At 42.1% G+C, this 23,036-nt stretch overlaps 1 protein-coding gene across 2 annotated transcripts in view; it reads right to left on the bottom strand.

Moving 5' to 3' along the window:
• Window positions 1-4,309: 4,309 nt before the first annotated feature.
• LOC308410183 (melanoregulin) overlaps window positions 4,310-23,036 on the bottom strand; it is a 57,640-nt gene continuing 38,913 nt past the window's right edge. Inside the window, exons 1-5 of one of the 2 annotated variants that reach the window (XM_080903354.1) lie at window positions 10,555-11,057; window positions 10,209-10,458; window positions 7,703-7,793; window positions 7,451-7,617; window positions 4,310-4,842 (exon numbers count right to left, since the gene is read on the bottom strand). In XM_080903354.1, coding sequence (XP_080759480.1) covers window positions 4,765-4,842; window positions 7,451-7,617; window positions 7,703-7,793; window positions 10,209-10,458; window positions 10,555-10,628 — 660 coding nt within the window. In that variant the 5' untranslated portion in view covers window positions 10,629-11,057 and the 3' untranslated portion in view covers window positions 4,310-4,764. Of the gene's footprint in view, window positions 4,843-7,450; window positions 7,618-7,702; window positions 7,794-10,208; window positions 10,459-10,554; window positions 11,058-23,036 lie in introns of those variants that run through there. The other variant, XM_080903355.1, reaches the window with a different exon arrangement.

The raw sequence follows: 23,036 nt of genomic DNA on the forward strand, positions 1-23,036 counted from the left end.
CTGCATAATCCATCATACAAAATGTAATCAAATGGAAAAGTCTCTTTTTAAAACTTGTTTTATTAGTTTTAATCTTTTAACTTTATGCATCAAGCAAAAATGTAATTATATGCAACATTCTCTGACTGGAAGAAATTAGTTTAACATGTAAACCTATTTTCTGCACATTCCAGCACATAAAATAAAATATTTTTTGTGTTTACACTCAGTCTTTCAAATAGATGCAAGTAAAACACAGCAGAAAATAAATAAAGTCAAAGACTCAGCGGTCCTGTTGCTCTATTTTCACCTGTAAAGCAGGAGTGGGGCAGGCGGAGGGTTACCCTGGTGCAGGTGTGCAGCGGTCAGTGGAAGAATCCGCGAGTTTCTCTGTGAGTTTCCCATTACGTCGTAGCTACTCGGTGCTTGTTGGAAGTTTAGGGGTTTTTTTCGCTGTAAAAATAAGTTTTCTTCCCACGCACAGCGGACACTAATGTTTTTGTCACTTTTTATGGAATCAAACTCAAAGTAAGGTCAGTGCTTCCACGCTTTAAACGCTGCACGCTCATACTCTCTCTGCACTCGATATATGATCCACTGTTGATCTGCACACAGCTGTTGTCACGAACGTCGCACTCGCTTACGTCACTGTCATGAGACACTGGCAAAAAAAATCACGGTTTTAGTAACGCAGCGTTCCTACGGGAAAGTAACGGTAATCTAATTACCGTTTTTGCAATAGTAATCCCTTACTTTACTCGTTACTTGAAAAAAGTAATCAAATTACAGTAACGCGTTACTGCCCATCTCTGGTCATGAATATTCTTACCTGAAACCAAACGTTCTGTTACAGCTTTGGTCCAAACACCGTAAAACATCATATTTAGGTCTGTAAGCATGCATTTTTTCATCGACACTAAAATCTAAGTGCAGCTGAGTAAAACCTTTGACCACAACAGCAACAGAGGTCTAAGAAATGTTTGCATTACTTCAGTTAGCTGTGGTTCAGTGAATCAGATGATGATGTGAACATGAGCGCATCACCCGTGAAACAGCTGCAAACATGACTGATCTTAAACGTGTTTAGTCTCCAGTAACGCACGTGTAAATAAATACGTAATAATTATTCACTTAATGATCCGTGTATATTTGGTTTTAAGTAAACGCTTGGTGGACTCGTGCTTTTGCGTCAGCTGCATAACCTCCAAACACATATGACAGTTTATTAGTACACCCTTAGTCACCACAGCACACTGCTCTTTATCTGCACATCAACATGAAGGTCCTGACCCTGTGGGGGTCAGCAAAGCAAGCTTTGTTCAATGTCACGTCTTAATGAAGCAAAGCGTGCACTCAGAAAAGCAGGATTAGGGGTTTAGTGAGATAACGTCAGGTTTACCCTCGAGTTATGAAGGGTTACTCCTCGCTCAGCTCACCATGATAACTTGTGCTCTAATCTTTCTGAAGACCAGGCATGCAAAACGATATACTGACCAGAAAATCTCTGGAAAATAGTTTAACTAGTCCCAGAAAATCTCGAGGACCTGGAAGGATAAACAGCGAAAGGCCTTTACGAGACCATATGAAGTTTCTCTTGTTCCCTGACAAACATCAGTAGCACTTTTAAAAAAGCTACAAGGCTTAAAATATGAATATAATCCTTAAACAGGGAACCTAAAAATTTATCCTGCATTGAGCGTTTAACGTCTTTGGACTGTCTTCATACTGTAGGTTGTAAAATTAGCAGTTTCACTCACTCACTCACTCTTAGCTTGATGTGAAACATATTGAGCTGATTTGCAAGACTGTCAATATTTCCATAAGTGAAGTCATCGACGACAAAGACATCCTGTTAGCATTGAGCTTATTTCATCGTGCAGACTCCAGGTCTGTGTTTATTGGTCCTCTGCTTTGAGGCAAAGACAGGAGAGTCATCAGATAACATAGCTAACCCTAACCCTTCCAGCCTTTAAAGGGTGGCACATGTGCAGTGTGCTACATATTTCATGCAAAGTGCATGAATTTTGAACAGGTAAATGACAAAATTACATGCAAAATGATGCATTTTGTAAATATGACTTACAGAGCCTCTCATCACAGCTTAAACCAAAGACTTTTATACTGAAGACAAGACGTATGAGCACAAAACTAAAAGCCAGCGCCTGATAAAAATCTGCTGCTGTTAGCTGGGTCTGCTTACCTCACACTCCATGCTGGCAGTGGGCTCTCTTTTTAAACTACTGTGAGCAGTTGTCGTGTCTCTTCGTGTTTATTCTTGTGCACATCTCTGCTACATGTTGGCTTATTCGTATGAACTCTCTGTTGTAACTTTGTTTTTGGCTGTTTTGCGTTCTTTTTGTTGTCTTTTGTAGCTGTCTGTTCCGCCCTCATCGGTTTCACCTGCACCCAATCAGCTCGTCCGTCGTCCTGTTTACCCTCCAGCTCTCTGTGTGTCCCTCATATTTACCTTCCTGGATTCCCGTTTCATTTGTACCAGATTTTTGTTCTTTCCAGGACTTTTTGTAAGTTTTGTTTTTTTAATCAGCCTAGTATTAAAGCTTACTGTGTCTGCATGTGGGTCCTCACTTTATTATCTCATAACAAATGCAGCTACTGAAAGACATGAAACGCACCATCTGTCGCTCTGCTTCACCTAACAGGTACCGACCTTTGTGTTGGTTTATCTTTAATAAACGGGAACAGTAAGGGGAAAATGCACAGACAGAAGACAAAAAGAGAAACACAATGGTGTTTTTCTCTTATTTGCTTTTGCGGTAATTTAACAGTTTAGTAGTTGCTGCAGGAAGGAGAAGAGAAAAAATCTGTTAATAAGATTCAAAAACTGGGACAAAGGAATCAGGGCATGCCGGTCAGACGGTTCAGGCGTGACTTTGCGATGAATACCCCGAGAAACCAAACCGTTTAACATTACGCATCTGTGTTTGTGCGTCTGGGGACAACAATCCACTTCAGCATCTCGTAAAATGACCATCAGCTGGAGTCACTGTCTGAATGACCGCTGTGTCTGTGATCGTGACTGACCACAGCGAGCTGTTCGCTGACTGGCCTTTGGTTGCTTTTGTCTCACTCACACACACACACACACACACACACACACCCAGCAGATGAGAAGTGTGTTTTCCAAAGGTTATATAGTGAGCTTTTAACCCTGTAATCAGAACACGTCTTTTTGTCTAAATATTCTAGTCTGACATCATACAAAAGCACCCTCTCAATCAATGACTCTCTCTCTTCTGTCATATTTCAGTCCAATAAATACAAACTGATCACTCTGTGTGTGTGTGTGTGTGTGTGTGTGTGTGTGTGTGTGTGTGTGTGTGTGTGTGTGTGTGTGTGTGTGTGTGTGTGTGTGTGTGTGTGGAGAATGATGCAAGCAGTGCTCGATGTAAAAATGCACACACACAGACACACAGCGGTTTAATGAGAAAAAGGTGCAAGCAGCACAATGGCGTTCAATGCTGCCAGACCACTGGTCCGTATCTCATACTCTCCCCTCCCCCAGCGTCTCCCCTCTTTTAGTTCCACATCTGTTTCCCAAACTTTGGAAGGGGCCTTGAAGAGCACAATATCTGGGTCAGAGTAAACTGCTTCTTTGTGCATATGCATGTGTGCAAGTGTGCAATAAGGAGTGCACCACACACAAAACGTTGTCACACACCCTTTGAACCTGAACATGTGGAGAGTCTCAGGTGTGTGTGTGTGTGTGTGCAGGTTAACAGTTATTCTAAAATGGCTTGGATAAAAAGCAAAGATGTCATCGGCATCCTGTACAAATCTTAGAGAAAGGGGGGTTAAAAGCGGGAAGAAAGTTTAATTTCCGGTAGACAGCCTGCATAACTCACTGTGTGCATAGTTTTCCATTTTTCTCCATTTTATTCTTATAGAAGAATAAAGAATAAGTGTTTCGAGCACTTCTCCTTTGAACTGAAAGCTAAATCCAGATTTGGGACGTCTTAAATTTAACCTGATAACTTAATCCTCATTCTCCACGATCACAGTTTGAGCAGCAAATCATGAGGATTCATCCTTTTCTCACTTCTGTGAAGCGATAACTTTAAGGAGTGAGCAGAGTCTCAGTGTGGGATGGTCAGCACTGTCACGTCACATCAACACGGTTTCCAGTTCAGACCTCCTGGTTGGTCTGACAGCAGTTTGTAGGTCTGAAGCCATGTTTATTAGGTTAACTGGTGATTGTGGCGATTATGGTTAAAGTGTGTGTGTCTCTTCCACAATGTGTATATATGCTGCCACCTTATGGACAAAACTACTATTACAGTAAAAAAAAAGATTGAACCCGTAATGAGTGAATATATTTTAATGGTCACAACGTGGACGGGAAACAACCCAATATGACAGAAAATAAACAGTTTACTCCTACAAGTGTTAACAAACGAGTGTTAAAGAGGATTTTTAAATAGTTTGTGTAAAATACTGTACATATAGAGATAAATAATATAGTTTCAAAGGTTATTTTAGTTTTTACTGAATAATTTTTATTATCTTTGAAAAATATGGATTTAGTTAAAAATGTGACGATGTAGACATAAAAAATAAATATTAAAAATAGTATTTACTTTTGTATTTTACAAATTGTATAAGCCAAACAACACAAGCACAAGTTAACAGACTGAGCTGGGACAAAAAGGGGTTTTCGGTTAGAATTAAACTTCAGGATTTAAATTAAAACGGAAATGTGGTCAAATGTGTTAAAACAGCATGAGTCCACTTTCTTTAAAGGACTCCTTCGGTCTTTGGCACATTTTCTCAGCCTTCTTTCTTGGGATATTTTTCCTTGGCCAGTCTGACAAAGTCCTCAGCGCTGTCCAGCAACACCAGGCGGTCCTGAGAGAAACATCAAGAAACACAAAAGTAGTTAAAGACTGTTTAGTAGACAGATGTAGTTGGAGGAAGAGGCACAACAACAAAACAGTAGAGATATGAGAGAAGAGGTGAAAGAAGAGTGAAGAACGGGGAGGGTAGAAAGTGAGAGGAACTGTAGTTTATAAACAGGAGTTTCTTTGTAAGAATCTCTGAACATAACAGCAAAAATGCAGCCTAACAAGATTAACCTTATCAAGACAACATTCTACTGTGAAGCATCCTTTCTTTCTATTCTTGATCAAGGAGTTAAAAGCAGACGGTTTGAGTATCTAAGAGCGAGAGTGGAATTGTCATGGTGGGCTGTGTGGCAGGCAGGCAAGCAGGAAAAGGACCCGAAATGCAGGACTCTGGGAGACAGGACTTGAACTCAAAACACAGCTTTAATGCTAGAAAAACATCCCATAAAAATAACTCTAACAGAAACAAAACAAAGTAGGAACACGACAATCACACAGCTTGGAGAGAGCACAACACGACAAAGCGCACAGGAAAACACAGGGCTTATATACACAGGGGAGTAATCAGGGAATGGGCAACAGAAGGGAGACACAGCTGAGAGAAATTAGGCTAACGAGACAGGTTCTGTTCATAATTTTTATGGACAGGATTTCTAGGCGCAGCCAAGTGGCGGAGGGCTTTCGCTTTGGTGGCCTCAGAATCTCATCTTTGATTTTTGCAGATGATGTGGTTCTGTTGGCTTCATCGGGTGAGGGCCTCCAGCTCGCACTGGAACGGTTCGCAGCCGAGTGTGAAGCAGCGGGAATGAGGATCAGCACCTCCAAATCTGAGGCCATGGTTCTCAGCCGGAAAAGGGTGGAGTGCCCACTCCGGGTCGGGGATGAGTTCCTGCCACAAGTGGAGGAGTTCAAGTATCTCGGGGTCTTGTTCGCGAGTGATGGGAGAAGGGAGCCGGAGATCGACAGACGGATTGGGGCTGCAGCTGCAGTAATGCGGACGCTGCACCGGTCCGTCGTGGTGAAGAGGGAGCTGAGTGTAAAAGCGAAGCTCTCAATTTACCGGTCGATCTACGTCCCTACCCTCACCTATGGCCACGAGCTGTGGGTAGTGACCGAAAGAACGAGATCGCGGATACAAGCGGCAGAAATGAGCTTCCTCCGAAGGGTGGCTGGCCTCTCCCTTAGAGATAGGGTGAGAAGTTCGGCCATCCGGGAGAGGCTCAGAGTAGAGCAGCTGCTGCTCCACATCGAAAGGAGCCAGCTGAGGTGGTTCGGGCATCTGACAAGGATGCCCCCTGGGCGCCTCCTGGGTGAGGTGTTCCAGGCATGTCCCACCGGAGGAGGCCCCGGGGCAGACCCAGGACACGCTGGAGAGATTATATCTCTCGGCTGGCCTGGGAACACCTTGGTATTCCCCCGGATAAGCTGGAGGAGGTGGCTGGGGAGAGGGAGGTCTGGGCCTCTTTGCTTAGGCTGCTGCCCCCGCGACCCGGCCCCGGACAAAGCGGATGAAGATGGATGGATGGATGGATGGAGGCAGGGGGGAAGTAAAACTGAACACACTGACATGAGACATGAACTTTCAAAGTAAAACAGGAAACCAGAAACAATTCACAAAAACACAAACTTGACACTGAGTGGTGGACAGAAAGAATATAACACATAAAACAGAGAAGAAGAATAACCCTTATTACAAAATCAAACCAGCACAACTTAAAAACCCGAACAAATCATAGTTAAGAAAAACACCAAAACAGAAACAGGAAAAGCTGGGTCGAAAATGACCCAGAACCGTGACAGGAATAAAGCAAAAGTTCATTTCCCAGCTGCCAACCCACACTTGGCTTTGAAAAAGCAATAAAAGGGCCTTAAAATCAGTTCTGCATTTGACAGGAAGCCAGTGAAATGTTTACTGCAGCAGCTGCAAACAACACAGTGTGAACTGAGCAATATTCTGGAGTTGAGAAAAGTGATGGACTTCAATTTAACAATGTTCAGAAAAAAGCTGAAAAAAGTAGCAGAATTGAATCTTGAATCAGTGTCACTCCACGATTCCCTAAATGAGCATCAAGGTTGGATGATACTGATCTTAAATGGCTACATTATGGTTCTCAGAGGACCAGACAGGATCCTCTGTCTTATAATCCTGCAACTGAAGAAAGAGGATGGACCCATTACCAGCAGTCACTGAAATTCAAAAGCAGATATATTTATATTTAGAGAAGTGTGGAGATGTGTACAGCAAATAGGGTCTCGAGGGGGTTTATACCAGTAAATGAAAACAGGCCCTAAATGGAGCCTTGAGGTACTCCACGGGTGAAGAAGACAAGCTAACTAGGTCTAAATTCCAGCCATATGAAACTTACAGAAGAGCAAACTCTGTGTTATGACAATCAATGAAGCCTGAAAATCCATACACCCATTTTCTGGGTACGCCGTGAACAGGTTTACAGTCCATTTTTACACGAATGGGAGCTTAGATCCATTCACCAGACTTTTTGTTTTTAAAACAGGTAAAAGATACTGCAGTGTCCAATATTTCCTTTGAAAAATTAGGAATAATGTCCAGGGACCCGTGGTTGACAATGTTATGGATGCGTGTTTGCGTGTACCATGATACAGAGGTATCGGTTCTGGTATCCTGTTCCAGGAGGGAACAGAGAGGTGTGGTCCAGCAGCTGCGTCAACAGTTCAGTCGCTTTGTTAAGATGTTCTTCATCTCGACTGAATCGGCGCTGTTTGTTCACACACAGCAAGGCGTCCACCTCACACTGGTAACCTGCAGGGATCCAAAGAGATGAGCAGCGGGAAGAACGGGGAATTACACAGGCAGCAGAAAAGAGCGGAAACAACCGAGAACTCACCGAGCTGAAGCAGGATTTTCTTCCACCGAGCTCTGACCTCTCGTTTGGCATAGCGCAAGATGTGTATGTCATAATTCAACTTCTCCCATTCCTGTAGACAAACACAAACACTTCCTAATTAAAATATACTAATGATGATGCAACTTACAACTGAGGGAAATTATATTTCTGCAGTGTATTCAATTTAAAAAAGCACAAATGTCAGCCTCATGAATCAGCAGAAAGTTATTTACCAATCCACCCACACCTTCCACTTAAGAGCCGTCAGTTGTCCTCAGGCTTTATGAATCGCACATGTACGAATAACAAAATGAATGATGGCTGAATCCTGTTTAGTATTTTCATGACCACAGAGCCATTTTTACTTTTTGTTTCGTCAGACGTTTACTTATTATTCTTTAGTGACCCAATGTCCTCGTTGAAAGGTATATTTTATTTTATGGGTTTAATATTTAGCAGTTTGCTTTTTGGACGTGTTATTAGGAGCTTCTTGTGTTAAAGGGTTGTCTGTGTAAATTCTTTAAAATCGTGTGTGATTTTTAACCTGCAGGTAAGTGTGTTTAATGTTGGAGTTGCTATCAGAGGACTGGAAACTGTAGAATCATTGTGGTATTTAGTTTGCTTCAAACACACCAGCCCACCTAGTTTGATCAAAACGGGGGTCCCAGGTTTTGGACACAGTATAGAGTGGTGGGGTGCTACACCCTCACAGTTCATTCATCTCTTGTTCCTGTTTTACTTTGGAGGTTAGTTATGTCTTATTTCAATCCCCCCACTGTCTCTTTGTCTTGATTGTCTTCACCTGTTCCTCATTATCTAGTGTGCCGATCCCAAATTTGTAGATTGGGCGGGACTATTTATACACATGTGTATAAATAGTCCCGCCTTCTTGTTGCAACATCGTCTGTGCTCTATCAGTGTAAGTTTCTGCCTTATGGGACTTTTGCTGCTGTATGTTGGATTACGTGGTTTTTTTCTTTGTGATAAGCAGTAGGTGACTGAGTTAAAGAAATAAAAAGGGTTTAGCTATTAAAGTTGACTTTTATTAACTCTGTCTCCCATGTTTTGCACTTTGGCTCCTCACACGATCCACACAGCCACTGTGTTTGTCTGGGAGTTAAAATATTGTTAAAAGTCCACTCTTAAAAATTGAAAGTTGTCTTTAAATTATACAGAAAAAACAGATTTTAACTGTAAAGTATAAAAAACACAAAGTTGACAGAGTGGTATGTCCTACTTCATCTTCTAGATAACCCCCCACCCCTTCGGCCCCCACCACTGTGAGGGCTCTTTAATGTTTCAGGCCTGCTGAGTTTTTTGTTTTTGTCCTAATATTAAAAGCAGTCCCGCAGCATGCTGAGAATTGTGCAGTGAATATTCTCTTTGACCGGCCTGCCAAGCTAATGACCTACATCTCCATCAAGGAGTTCATTTATTTACACAATGTGCCCACTGTGTCCTGCAGCCTGACGTGTGCACTAAACTCAAATGCTCACTGAGCTGCGGTCCTGAAATTCTGAGAAAACAGCCTCTGTCCTGATGTGTTCCCTCTGCGCAGAAATGAAGCACGACTCAAAAGTTGAGAAAAAACAAACCAATAAACTTTTTGCTTGCTAATGTCACCAAAAAACCCTGAAAAAATAAGGATTCAAAATCAAAAGTCGAGACGTGCTGGGGTTTGTACATCCACCACCTCCAAACACAAGCACACTGACAATGATGGAGTCTAACTAACGAATAAACAGCAGTGATAGGCGCTGGGTGACTGAGTAAGTAAGGAGCACGTGGTCTGTGTGTCGTTTGTGTGTCGGTGCTCAATCACTAATTGACCCGTGGTCACATTTGCTGAATAGCTGTTTTTAGACAGCTGCATTCTTTCTCATTTTCTGAGTGAGAGCAACAGATTTTCCTCTGGCCTCGCACTAATCTAATCTAACCAAGGCTTTTATGCATATTCATAATTATTATGGCTTGTTTGTCACTGAAACACTATCTGTGGCACTATTTCATATTATTTATTGACATAAATCAGGCTTCTATGAAAGTCACCTGTGTGTCTGCCCTTTTTAGATTATTACATTAGAGATCCAGTGGAGAGCAGATGGGAATTTTCTGACAGCATCCAGTCACGAGGAACTCCAGTTTGGCCGGTAAATGTTGAGTTTTGTTTGTGTTTTTTGAAAGATTCCTTAAATTCTTAATTTAAGCTGCATTCACTGGAATTTAGACATACCTCGACGTCTTTTAAACTGCTGGAGAATACACACTAATATTAATAAAAAATACCCTATTATATAGTTTTAGTTTAATCAGCCAAATGCTTATAAGTTATATAAGTTTACAAGCTTAAGTGGCATGTCCTGTGAGCAGATTGACTCCTATATGTTACACACCCAGATGAGAACAGATTGTTTTATAAATATGTTTTTTCCCAGTTTTGCGATAAACGCTGCTGTTTCATTACGCTTATTTCAGCGTCTGTAGTGTACAGCATGTTTTCTGTCACCTCCGTAGCCTCGTCAGTCTGGTCTCTCATGCTGATGAAAGCCTGTAACTCTCGATCCAGTCCCTGACTGATGGGAGTGTTTTCGGCTCTGTCTGCGATGGCCCACTGATCAGCGGTGCTCCTCTGGCTTTGCTGGTTTTTCCACTGACTCGTTTTTGAAGGTGGTGGTCCAAATATGTTCTTCTCTTCTGTCTCACTGTCACTAGACCCACTGGATAGCTGCTCAAGTGGCCTGGGAGTGCTGTGCATCCTAGAGAGAAAGAAATAAAACTAGGATACTATAAATGTGTACTTTGGTGTATTAAAATAAAGGGTGACGAGTTGGGATCGTAACAGTTTTTCTAACCGCAAAATAGCATTCCTCTCTTCTTGGTTGTGTTTCAGATAGTGACAGCAGCAGATGGTAAACTTAGCTCCCATTGGCTCTTTCCAAAAGTTTTTAAAAAAAATAATGGATATTGATCCTTCACAATAAAATCCCAAAACAGCCTTTAGTCAAAGATTTCTTTAAAAATCCCCAAAAAACCAAAACAAAAAGGGCACAAATTCCAAGCACAAGCCGATCCTGTTACATGCTTCCTTCTGTCCGAGGCTGAATTCCCTCCCTCGGTCAATTACATTATCCACGTGAAAAAGAAACAGGGGAAAACAACAACACACACACACAGGATACTCCAGGGATGAATGGCACACTCAGTAAGTCCTGATGCTCCAGATTGCAGTGGCGAAGGCAGCAACACTTCAAAACTCACACTTCTTGAGTTTACTGCTCTGAAACTGGAAGTGTGGTTTTTGTTATACTTAAACATGTGTCTCATTACATGAAGCAGAAAGAGGCCTTTTATACCGATGCTTTATTAATATCTGCTCTCACATCCCTCTAATACTCGAGTCTTCTGTTTGAAAGTCCTGTGTGATCGTTCTGGAGCACAGCGCTGCAGTCTGGAAGATTAAAGCTGTCCCTGGGACATTAAAACACAGTCTGGAGTGAGCGTGATCCACAGTTAGGAGCAGTTTGTTTCTCACCACAGGAGTCATCACCTGAGACAATGTGATGACTAGTTTATGGATGATTTCAAAAGATTGCATAAGAAGTCAGATGTTACGTTTTCAGATAAATATTTAATGCACTTCTTTACAGTCTTTTTGAAGGAGACCTGTGGCTCAAGACGGATCAGCTGAAGGTCCAGAAGCTTCTCTCAGGTCTTGTGTCAGGCTTATTTTTCCTGTTTGTTGAGGACATGACTTTCAGATGTTCGTGTGTTGAAGATATTTTGGACAGATTAAGATAAAGATACTAAGATATCTGCTATGTGAAGACACAAGACTGGTCCATCCCTTCTTTTAATGCTTCAGTGAGTCATAAGTCAGAGTTAACAAACATCTGGGCAGGTACAAAAAAGAAGGAAATTATAGATTTTTCAAAATGAGAAGTTCCTGTCTTCCACAGTAGATGGCAGCATCACCCCATTTTACTCTTTCTCGCCCATGTGGGCCCCTCTCACTCAGACACGCTGGTTGTGTTTATTTTTATTATGAGCTGTCGATGAAGCTTGAGGATTCGTCATACAGCATCGTTACCTCCTCAGCCATGAAAACCTTGCTATCACATCTGTTTCTCTTCACTTCCACCATCAGGTTTGATTAGTCATCAAGAAGAAAGTGAAAAACATGTTTTGGCTGTGTTTGCTTTTGTGCATAGTTCCTGCACATTATCACAGCGACTAAATTATTTATTTTCTTCATAAATTTCTGGCACATTTACATGAAAATTTACATTTCAAACATCAAAGCGATCTAAGACTCTCTCTTGTGGGTTGCTGCAGTATTTAAAGTGGGCTATAGAAAATAGGACAATAATGGAATTATTTAGAAAACTGCAGACACGATGGAAAACATCTGCACGAGCCAGTGAGCGTGAGGATCTGAGGGGTTTATGTATTTCTTTCTTAAACAGTCCAAACGTTACTCAGTTCACGGCCTCTGGTGTTGGGAAGATCACGCTGCGCCTTGCCTGCTGTGACGTGGATACATACTCTCATTGAACTCCTTGTTTACATGGGATATGATTTCATACAGTGTGCTGTTTGCATGCTGTACTGCACCCACACTTCTAATTAGACTAGTGTGACATGTAAAAGTGATGAATGGTTCTCGCATTTGTCTTCTTCAAGTTGCTGTCTTATCCGGCGCGTTTGAGCAGCTCTCTGAAGACGGATATTTACCATCTGCCGTGGTTGCTGTTGTTATGTTGCTCGTAGTTCTGAACGAGTTTGCATTAAAAAGAAAAGTGTCCTGGGAGGAGCGTTTCAGCCTGGACGCGGATGACTTTGGAGAGGACACAAGTTTACATCTCTACGCATTTACATCTCAGAGGCCGGAGTGTGCAGGAAGAACTCAGACACGTGTGGTTACACGGTTTATGAAATTTGGGCCAGTTTTGCTCTGATCAGAGTGTCTATGTGGAGCATGTGGAGCACTCCTCGTGTAGCTGAACCTTTTCTACCATGCAAACTCATTTTGGCATCGACTCGAAGAAGACTGAAGTGAAAAAAAAAAATAAACGATTTGTTTATTGTAAAATTTACTCTCTCACATGTGTGCAGGTTACCGCTGGCGAGTTCAGGTATATGGATTTTCCCTCAAACATCGCCTCCCTCTCCTCTCGCTGTCTGAGATTTATATTTCCAGTGTGCATTCTCTCCTCCTACCTCACTGACTGCTGGACCACCAGCTTTCTTTCTTCCTTTTTTATACACACAGACACACACTGGGCCAATGGCAATGTGACATTGACATAGTGCAGTTGAATACCTTATGTGAGGGTGAGTGATGGACCCTGATGGCTGTTGCCTCAAGGTATGTGTGTCTGAGTGTGCGCACTGTATGTGAGCAGCAGTGGAAATAGCATTATATTCCAACTCGACACAACAGGTCAAACACCAGGGGACGCAGAGAATAATAAGTAGGAGCAATGACATATACACACACTCGTACGCAACCCTTCAGGGAACAAACTCCTCGCTGCTCCATCACTTACATTCATGAAAGAGGCGCTCACACATGACTTGGTGAGGAGAGTAGAGCTTCCTGACACACACACACACACACACACACACACACACACACACACACCCATGAACAGAAGAACTGGGCAGGGATTCAGAGACACAGATTGAAGGTGATTATAATTCACAGTGAAGTCTGGCTGCTTTAGTTATCTCCAGCTCATCCATCTAATGTGTGTGTGTGTATGCATGTGTGGTTGAGCACTCATCAAGGTAGCAGGGGGAAAAACACCACCAGGAAACATATAAATCACAGAGATGGGGGGAGTGAGACAGTGAGGAAGAAGAAATCAAGACTAACTGAGAAGAACGAGGTGAAAGAAGAAACGGGAACAGAGAGGAGTGCGGGGAGTAAAGGAGACGATGAGAAGGAGAGTGCAAAAATAATAAGCTCTTCACCAAAAGTGATAGTAAGCAGCAGTAACTTACACTCACGAACAAATGTTACAGCTATCACAGCTCATGGAAATAACCCATGTCTTAGATTACCTACCTGTTTGAAAGTTGCGATGAATCTGAGGTAAGTGCTCACACCAAACCTGCACCACACAGGCTCTTCTTATAAAGAGGAGGTTAATAGATGTGTAGTTACGCACAGTGACTGTCCGGTGGAGCTTTTGTGTAGTTTATTATTTAAGTTTATTAATGTGCCGCCAATGAGCCACAGCATCTAAACCACCTGCCTCTGAAACAGCTTAAACCCACCATGCCACAAATCTCCTCTTGGGGTAACGGCGATGCTCGGTGCTCGCTCAGTGCCGATTCTCTGCAGCTTGTCCTGCTAATGAAATGGTCTCTTCTATGGGGGCGTGCCGTGGCTATAGAGGTGTTAAAGATCTGCAGCAAAGTTTAGCATCTTCTTTTCAGTCTATTTCCTGTCGCTTTTCATCTTCTTCCTAACACACGTGTACCACACACATTCACATGATGAATACAAGTGCGTGTAAAAGGGCTCCACTCAGTGGGGACCGACGGGGCATCTTTGCCGCACATTTTTACTGCTAATCGATGGAGATGACACCATTTTTTTTTACACACCGTCACTGCTGATCAATGAGAATTATGCCATGCTTTGTAGCTGTCACCGGTAATCAATGAGGGTGGTGCCATCATCTGCATCTTCTGATCATTACAGCCGGTGATCAATAATAAAACTGGCTCAGGATGACACGCGATTATCATAGACCAGCAGTCCATGATGATAGGTTGATAATGTGTATGTGTGCGAGAGAGAGCTGTGCCACAGACTGACAGCCACAGACGGAAAAACACAGACGAAGGAGAAGCTGACACGGAGATCAGGAAGTGGTCATATTTCAAACCATCGTTCTGGCACGGCTAATAAAACAGTGCAGCAGACACAACACCGCCACTCTTCCTTCCTTTTCTAAATGAGATGTTCATGACTGTCAGAAGGTGAAGTTATTTACTGCTGTGCTCTGGTAGGAATAATCAGAATCAGGTGTGAGGACACTTGGAGGATCTTATCTATTTAAATCTACCTGAATTTATGTTTTTGTACAGACAGTCTGTTTGCATGCACAAATACGACCTGTAGGTACTCAGCCTCTGATGTTCTCCTTCTCAGGATGTCAAATGTGGCTGTTTTGGCGTGTCAGGGGTGTTGTTCATCACATATGTGGTTCAGGAACTGTTGTTCTCACATTTGAACACGCTGGGAAGCACTAAGGACAACGTTTGAGTCCGGGACAATGCTGTGGAAGTAAAGCAGAAAAGCTTTCACTCGGAGTCGTCTTTCTCACTTCATAAATGTAGAGAGCTCTTGATGTAATTGTGGTAAACATTCAAACTCATATAAAAATCAGGTACCTTGAGCAGACTTTATTTTTTCTGTCTATGCATTCATGCCACTGCGTCTCCCATGACTTGGAAGTGATAACATTTCCTTTGCAGCTACATGGTATTATTTTAGAGGAAGACATGCAGTGGGTGTGGTGCTGGTTAAACATGAAATATGTGCAGCCTACTTGCTTCTTACAGCTGTTATTTTAACCTTTCTAACTGACAGCTATTTTTCATCCGTGAACAATTACGTCTTCTTGAGCCTCGAAACAAAGAAAGACTTATTGCCTCATCTTCCTGCTTGTTACACCCACTCTCACAGTTGACCCTGCCGTCTCCACATGAGATAACTATGAAAATAACTCACTTTAGTGTTCATGCACCAGCAGATAAAGCAACAAAGAGACTAGAAAACAAGAGTCGGGAAGCAGGCTGATAGAGAGGGAATGACGTCGCGGTGGAATAGAAAGAGGCAGACAGACAAACAGAGACCGCACAGCAATCATGCCAGTCACAGACCATCACCGAGAGGTGACTAGGCCATCTGCGTCTCTGCCTGACTGTAAAGTAACTCGCCTTCAAAACAGGAAATAGCCAATATCACACTAATACCCTGAGGGGAACACACAGAAAGCTGTGTGAGGCATTTCCATTCAGACTTGATTTTGTGCTCGCCTGAACAACCAGGATGTTTCCACACGAGGATGCTTGAAAGGTGGCGTGATGCGATGTTTGTGTGCGATCGGTTGATTGCTGTGTCTTTAAATAATTAGTGCAGGTGGTTCTTAATGTAACCCGGACACACTCTGTGCCATTTTGGCCACATTCATGAAGCAAAGCGATGCCTTTATTCCCACGATGGTGATATATGATGCCACTGCAGCTCATAACAAACGTGTGTTTGAGAATGTGCTGCTCTGCATCTTTGTCCCGACTCATGCATGAATGTAAACGTCATGACTTGACAGCTGACCGACCATGAATAATTATAGCTGTAGAGATCACACCGGAGGTGACTGACAAGATGTGCACACACACACACGCAAACACACACTGAGTCAAAGTAGAAGACAGATCATGACAGTATGTTGATGAGCAGATCTGCACCCACTCATAATTCACTGCTGCTATGCTTTCCTTGAGCTCTAGGTGGCACTGTTGAATTGCACAGATACACTGATGTGGGGTAGCATGTTGTGAATATAGTTTGAGGCATATGTGGAAATCTTTAGTTCAAGTTCACTCCTTGCACCTAAAGGAAACGATTAATAGAAACAGAGAAGAAAGTGTTAAATGATCCTGTTATATTAAAGCAAGACTCGCGCATACATTAACTTTCAGAGTTTGCACAGATGAACTGACCTTCTGTTTAAGGTCTAAATTAATCCAAGAGTGACCTCAGTACAGCCAACGTAACATAAAGCGAGCTCGCAGTTTTCTGGCTGAAACTCTGCGTTTCTGCAGATTTAGATGCGTGCAGAAGATGTTGCCCAAATAACGAAAGCTGAATATCAAAGGTCTTTTCTTAGTCTGACTCTTTCTCACCCACTCTTTGCAACTGTTTGCACACACGTGCGTAGGCGTGTGTGGGCGGCAGTGCACGCAAATGAGCATGACACTATGAACTTGAGCTAGCGAGCTTTATTTTCTGTTTTGTTTTGGTTTTTGTTTCCAGCAGTTTCATTCAAAGACAGCTTCTTCTCACTTTTTAATGTAAAACGGGGTCGAAAGTCAGTCCCTTTATGTGTCTTATGTTTTTCTGTCATTTGGTGGTCTTAAGTGTCAACATGTGTGACTCACTAGTAAACAAACACAGCTTAGAAGTGATAGCCTGCATACTGCCGGCCTCTTCCCCAGGAGAATGTGTCCTTTAGCCTATAATACCCCACCTTCTGTCTGGGTGTCATCATTTCTTATGCTGCTAAGCTGTTATGTGCCAGACTTTTGACAAGTAATAACTTTAGTGTCTGCTCAAGAAACACGACGTGGAATCTGAGTACTTCCCATCCCTGCCTCAGATCTCACATACACAGTTATCTCTGGGAGTATTTGGACAAGGATTAAACTTGTCCTTGTCCAAATACATGTTGCCTCTCTACATCATGGATGTTAGCACATCCAATCGAGATGTGACTAAAGTGTCAACTTTTAACTTTAATTCATGGCATATAAATAAGAATTGCACCGTGTAGTTGTTATAGACATGGTCCCCCATGTTCACAGGCTCAAAAAGACCACTGACTGTGAAGCGTTGCAGTCCTGGGTCTGTTCTCCAGTGATAAAACAGTGTGTATGTGTTTTAGCAAACCAGGTCACTTTGTTGTAGAGCCTTACGTTTAATATCTGGAGAAAAACTGCATTTTGTCCTGTCATAATTTTTATTGACTTCAAACTCTTAAATTGAATCCTGTAAGCCTGAAATATATACAATCTCTTTATATATGTCATAACACCACCTCCACTATGTTTAGCAGTTGATGTCAATGTCAGTTTTATTTCTGTAGCACATTTTAAGCAACACATGTGTTAAAAAAAACAACATTAAACCACAGATCAATAATTTAATTCGATAAAAGGACCGGCTGTTACAATGTTACAATCCCTGATGATGCATTGCTTCAAATGGAGAAAGTCTTGATGGATGGCTACTTTGAGGAGAGGCAGCCCAGAAACTTTAACTAACTTTAAATAAAATAAATTGAGTGACCTGACCTGTTAAAAAATGTGCAGCAGTATTTTGGACAAACTGCAAGTGATGGAGATCTGAGTGTTCTCCACCCAAAAACGGAGAACTGCGGTAATCCAATCACGAGGTGATGAAGGCATGAATGCGTTTTTTGGAGAAAGAAAAGATTTCACTTTGGCAGTTTCACATAACTGATAAAAACTGGAGACGTGGGTGATGTGGTGTGCTTCAGATCATGAGCTTTTTTTGCTCCTTCCCTCATTCTGGTGCAAATAAACTTGGTTAGTTTGTGAGAAAAGTGCTCTTTGAGATGTTTTCTGGTAAAGTCCGATCTGCCCTCCCTGATGATGAGTGTAACCAGTGGTTTGCACCTTGGTGTAAACCTTCAGTCGAGTGTCCTTGACTTGGTTAAATGTTATGAAGCTGTTTTTCTCAACCACAGAAATCCTTTTTTTATTCTGTCACATCTTTAGTCTTTGACTTAAAATCCCCCGTGCTGGTGTACTGAGACAAAAATGGAAAAAATGATTCAGCTGTCCAACAAATTATGGACCTGAAGTTTGTCTCTTATCTCTTATAGCTGGCAGCTGGTCTCTGGTGGACATTCAGGTTCTGATTGAGCTGGTCGCCACGTCTGGATGTTATCAGTCTACTGAATGGCAAAAGTCTGCTGTTATCAGTCCCATACATATCATCTGTAGGCCTCCTCATCTCCTCACCAGCACATCCTTTCTAATCAAGGGTAACACTGTAACAGCTCTGGCAGAGTGTGATGCTGTGCAGTAGAAAATGCAGGTGTGTAACACGTCTCTTAGTTTGTGAAGGGGTGAATTTGAACCCAGAATGAGATCATTACTTCTGAAAGTTAAACAAACAGCATTTGAAAACCAGAGTAAAAATGTTTGCTGCGTCTCAGATTTGGAGTTGGATGGTTTATGGTTCTGCCTCCAGAAGCTGGACTCATAAACCCTCAATAAATGTAAAGCAATAATTTTTAGTAAAATGCAACAGAAATATGTGAAATCTAAGGATTGTTTATCCAATTATTTAATCATTTTGCAGTTGGCATAAACTGAATTTCATTAAATTTAGCATTTTATGCTGTAATTATGTAACAAAATTACATGTAAAATGAACATTTAATCAAACTAATTAAAGTCAGCATTTTGGACAAAAACTTTTTTGTCCACTCATTAACAACCAAGCTGCTACTAGCAGCAAGTCGTACTCGTCCACTGCTGCACTAACGTGAATAAAAGTCGAGGCAGAAGAAGAATGAGAGCAAGTAATTTATGCAGAAGGAAATCCTTTCAGCACATTTGTGTACAGCCTCATGAAAAAGTAATGCGTGTTTTCACGATAAACGCGGGATGCAAACGTTAACTCTGCGGTGACCTCGTCCTGCAGGTTGTGACTGAACTGATAGTTATTACATAAAGTAATTATGTGAATTCTTGTCTGCACGTGCTTATCGCACCAGGGCTTGATAATGTTAGAGGGCATTAAGTCTCATGCAATATACAGGAAAGCACACACAAACACACACAAACACACACCATTAATATCGTTTAGCGAGCCTCCATGCATACAGACTACCTGTTTAAACCAATCATTACCTTGCCACCAGCTCATGTGTAACACTAAAGAGAAGAAGAGCGTGATGGATGGATGGACTGAGGCAGATAGGGAGGGGTCAGTGGAGAAAGGCAAAGAGGAGAAGATGGCTGTAGCCAGAGTCCTGTGTTATTGCTAAATCTGGCCTGAACCTGTGTTTAATAGATACCCGCTATCAAAAAGAGCCCATGCACTTTGTATGACTGGAAGGACAGTTTGAGGAGATCAAGGATGAGACAAAGGGGAAGTGAGGGGGACAGTAGAAGAAGGATGGATTTACCTTCCATAACAGGACGACAGTTTTCCCGGGAAAAGAAAGGGATGAGTAAATAAACAGTGAGAGCGGGATGTAAAGGGGGACAGGTGAAGGGATGAATGTTTTCATTTAAAGGAGGAGAAGTGACAAATGGGAAGAATATGTGTCACAGAGACAACAATGGCAGGGTGTGGTGCTGCAGGGAGAGAGAGAGATAAGGCGGAGATAAAGAGTGATGAAAAAGTGCAAGAATGGGAGGGCTCACACTGGCACGAAGGATTAATATGTTGTAAGGGAGGAGAAAGAGAGGGAAGGTACACAGTAAGGCTGAAGCGATGTTGGATTCAGGGTGATAAATGATGGACGCTGGAGGCGGGAGCGTGGCGGGGAAGGCTCGATGAAAGGAAGGAGGAGTGAGACAAGGAAAGTAATGAAGCAAGGAACGGCGATGCCTTCACACTTAAATTAAATCACTCTAAAATGCTGCATTTTTCACATTTTTTCCGACGCGTTTGCATCCTTCAGTCTAATATTGAACTGTATAATCAATGAGATCCAGCTTCTAGGCTGCTTTGTCCATGATCCGCTCTTCTTTTGCTCAGTCTGTCGGTGAGCATGTGACACCGTTTGATTGGCAGGTGTGTACGGCTTCATGACATGGGTTACCATGGGTGACATATTTTATTTTACTCTAATTTCAGGCTGCTCTTTCAACAGCTGGCCAGAAATGATAAATGTAAATGTAAAATACAAATAAAGGTCACAGGAAACGTTTTCACCTCCACCAAGGAGTTTATGTTTGTGGTAGCGTTTGCACATCATTTTGTCTGCAAACATGAAACGTTTTGAATGAATTCTGGTAAAATGTTGTAGAGTGTAGAGTGAGGTCATGTTAATGATCCATTAAAATCTGGCTTTCATCCACTCTTCATGGACATTGTTATGATTTATTGGTCAAAAATTGACAGAACGCCTTATAACTTTGAAACTATGACTCTTACAACTGTGGTGTTTATTGTCAACATATAGAAAGTGCTGCATGAAGATGTAAAATGTGTCACATTTGACCTCTGACCTTTTCTTCAAGGTCAAAAAAGGTCAAACTTTCACAAAATGTCTCGTCTTTAAAACTGCCTAAAATTCTGCTGCCCTAGTTTGTATCAGTAATATTTAGTAATGATGCTGGTGCATGGGGATTCTAAATATCACATTACAGTTTGTATCCAAACATCATTTCACATTTGACCTCTGACCTCACTCTTACGTTTCACATCTACCCTGTTGTTCAAAGTGACCCTAAAATGTGTGACATCTTTAAAGAGAATGAGCTGCTGAGTTAGGTAGAAATATACTGTTGGACACTATTATTATACGCTGACGTTCTTCATGTTATAATTATAAAACAAACCTACTATTCATTACATACGCCTACGTAATGTTTGTGTAATCAAAGTAAACATCTGTCATCTCTCTTTTCTATTTATTTTTTTTACTGCACTACAAACTTCTTAAAGAACCAGAGAACGAGCTGATGGATGGATGGAGCTCATGATGGATGGATGGATGGATGGAGGCATGGATGGATGGATGGATGGATGGATGGATGGATGGATGGATGGATGGATGGATGGATGGAGCTCATGATGGATGGATGGATGGATGGATGGATGGATGGATGGAGGCATGGATGGATGGATGGATGGATGGATGGATGGATGGATGGATGGATGGATGAATAGATGGATGGATGGATCTTAATGACAGACACCACCAATGATCAGTATCTATTTTAATCTGCAATGAACGAAGAGCGTCAGTGTTAACCATGGGGACAGAAAAATGTTTCCTGTGACTCTTTCACAATAAAAGCAGCAGATGTGTGAAATGTTCATTAACACTAACTTAATAGAGCCTTAAAATAATCACTTTGATTTATTTGTTTCTTAAACTGCACCCCTAAGTACTCTGCGACTGCATACACACTGCCCGAGGTGCACCTCCCCACAAATAACAAATGTAGTTTGCGGCGATAAAGACCGCCGCAGCTGTGATTGGATTGCTTCATACTAATATGCCATGTAAACAGAGTGCATTGATTAATGCAAATCTGATGTTTATGGAAAGCAAAGTGTAATATGTGAAGGAGCACCACTGCATGTGGCCGGCTCACAACACTAAACCAACAGCCAGCAATCTGCTAATGTGCCACGCCCCGTCTTCAAAGTCCTGCTGAAGTATAAAGTCTGAGCTCTCCTCTCTTCCCTGCATCACAGCAAAAGCGACCTTTACTCATCAGCACAGTTTCATGAGCAGTGTTTGGGATGAGTATGTTGAAAGTTTTAAATGAAGAAGATGAAGAAGGGTGAACCTGAGCAGAAGAAAGAAGACTTTTTAAAATGTGTGCTGGGGTGTAAAGAGAGGTGAATGGAAGGAAAGAAAGGGGAAACAATGGATTGATGGATGGCCCAGCCGTGACGTGTCCCTGAGTAATGGTAAACCAAGGTGGCAGAATGGACGGAAAGAGCTGAAAGGGAGGAGGCTGAGGCACAGATGGATGGGAAGGGTGCCATGTTGCTTAACTAATGTCTCCCAGGCCTGTAGTTCAATTCCTTCTCAGAATTAAAGCTCCATCTATCACCCCGGTGTGCCTCGTTAGCAGTGAAGCCTTAACCAATCCCAACGCAACCATTTACATTTTAAGTAAGATGGAAGACGGCGCTCGTGTCTGTCTGTCTGTCTGCGTCTTTCTTAGTCCATCTTTTAGCACTGCGCAGTCTCCTGAAATATAAAACGCATATATCCAAAGAGTGTCTGCGGTGCTGCCAGCAGCGACAAACTGCAGCAGAGAAACTTTCAGAGAAACGCTCATAAAGACAGAAAATTATTTTCCCGCTGGATTCTTGCTCAGTCAAACAGAATTGCTTGAAATCAGTTTAATTAAGGTAATAACAGACATACCATTCATTACACACTTTATCCCTGCTTGGCCGTGCATATTCATTATTATTATGGCACACATGATAGCACAGTACACAGCTCTCACCTAATTAAAATTGCTCTATTCATTTTTCAGCTGCTTTCCTCCATTATTTGTAATATATATGTATATATCTGAGCGCCAGGCAGTGGCCTAGCAGCTCCAGCTAATAATGCTGGGTTGTATTTCACACGATTCAATTTCAGTGATGAACGGCGAAAGGTCTTAATTGCTTTTGCTTTTGTTTTCTATGAAGCTGAGTCATGTTCTAAAGACTATGAGGGAGATAGAAGCACTTTCCCTCCTTTCAAATGTACAGCGTAATTATCAACGTGCTGGTTGGTTTTCTAATAGATCGCTTCATTTCTCTGAATATGATTACATGCTCTCGTATGCTTCGCCAATGTTTTTGACCACGCATTCA

The sequence above is a fragment of the Rhamphochromis sp. 'chilingali' genome, assembly GCF_963969265.1.
Source record: "Rhamphochromis sp. 'chilingali' genome assembly, chromosome: 14".
NCBI lineage: Eukaryota > Metazoa > Chordata > Actinopteri > Cichliformes > Cichlidae > Rhamphochromis > Rhamphochromis sp. 'chilingali'.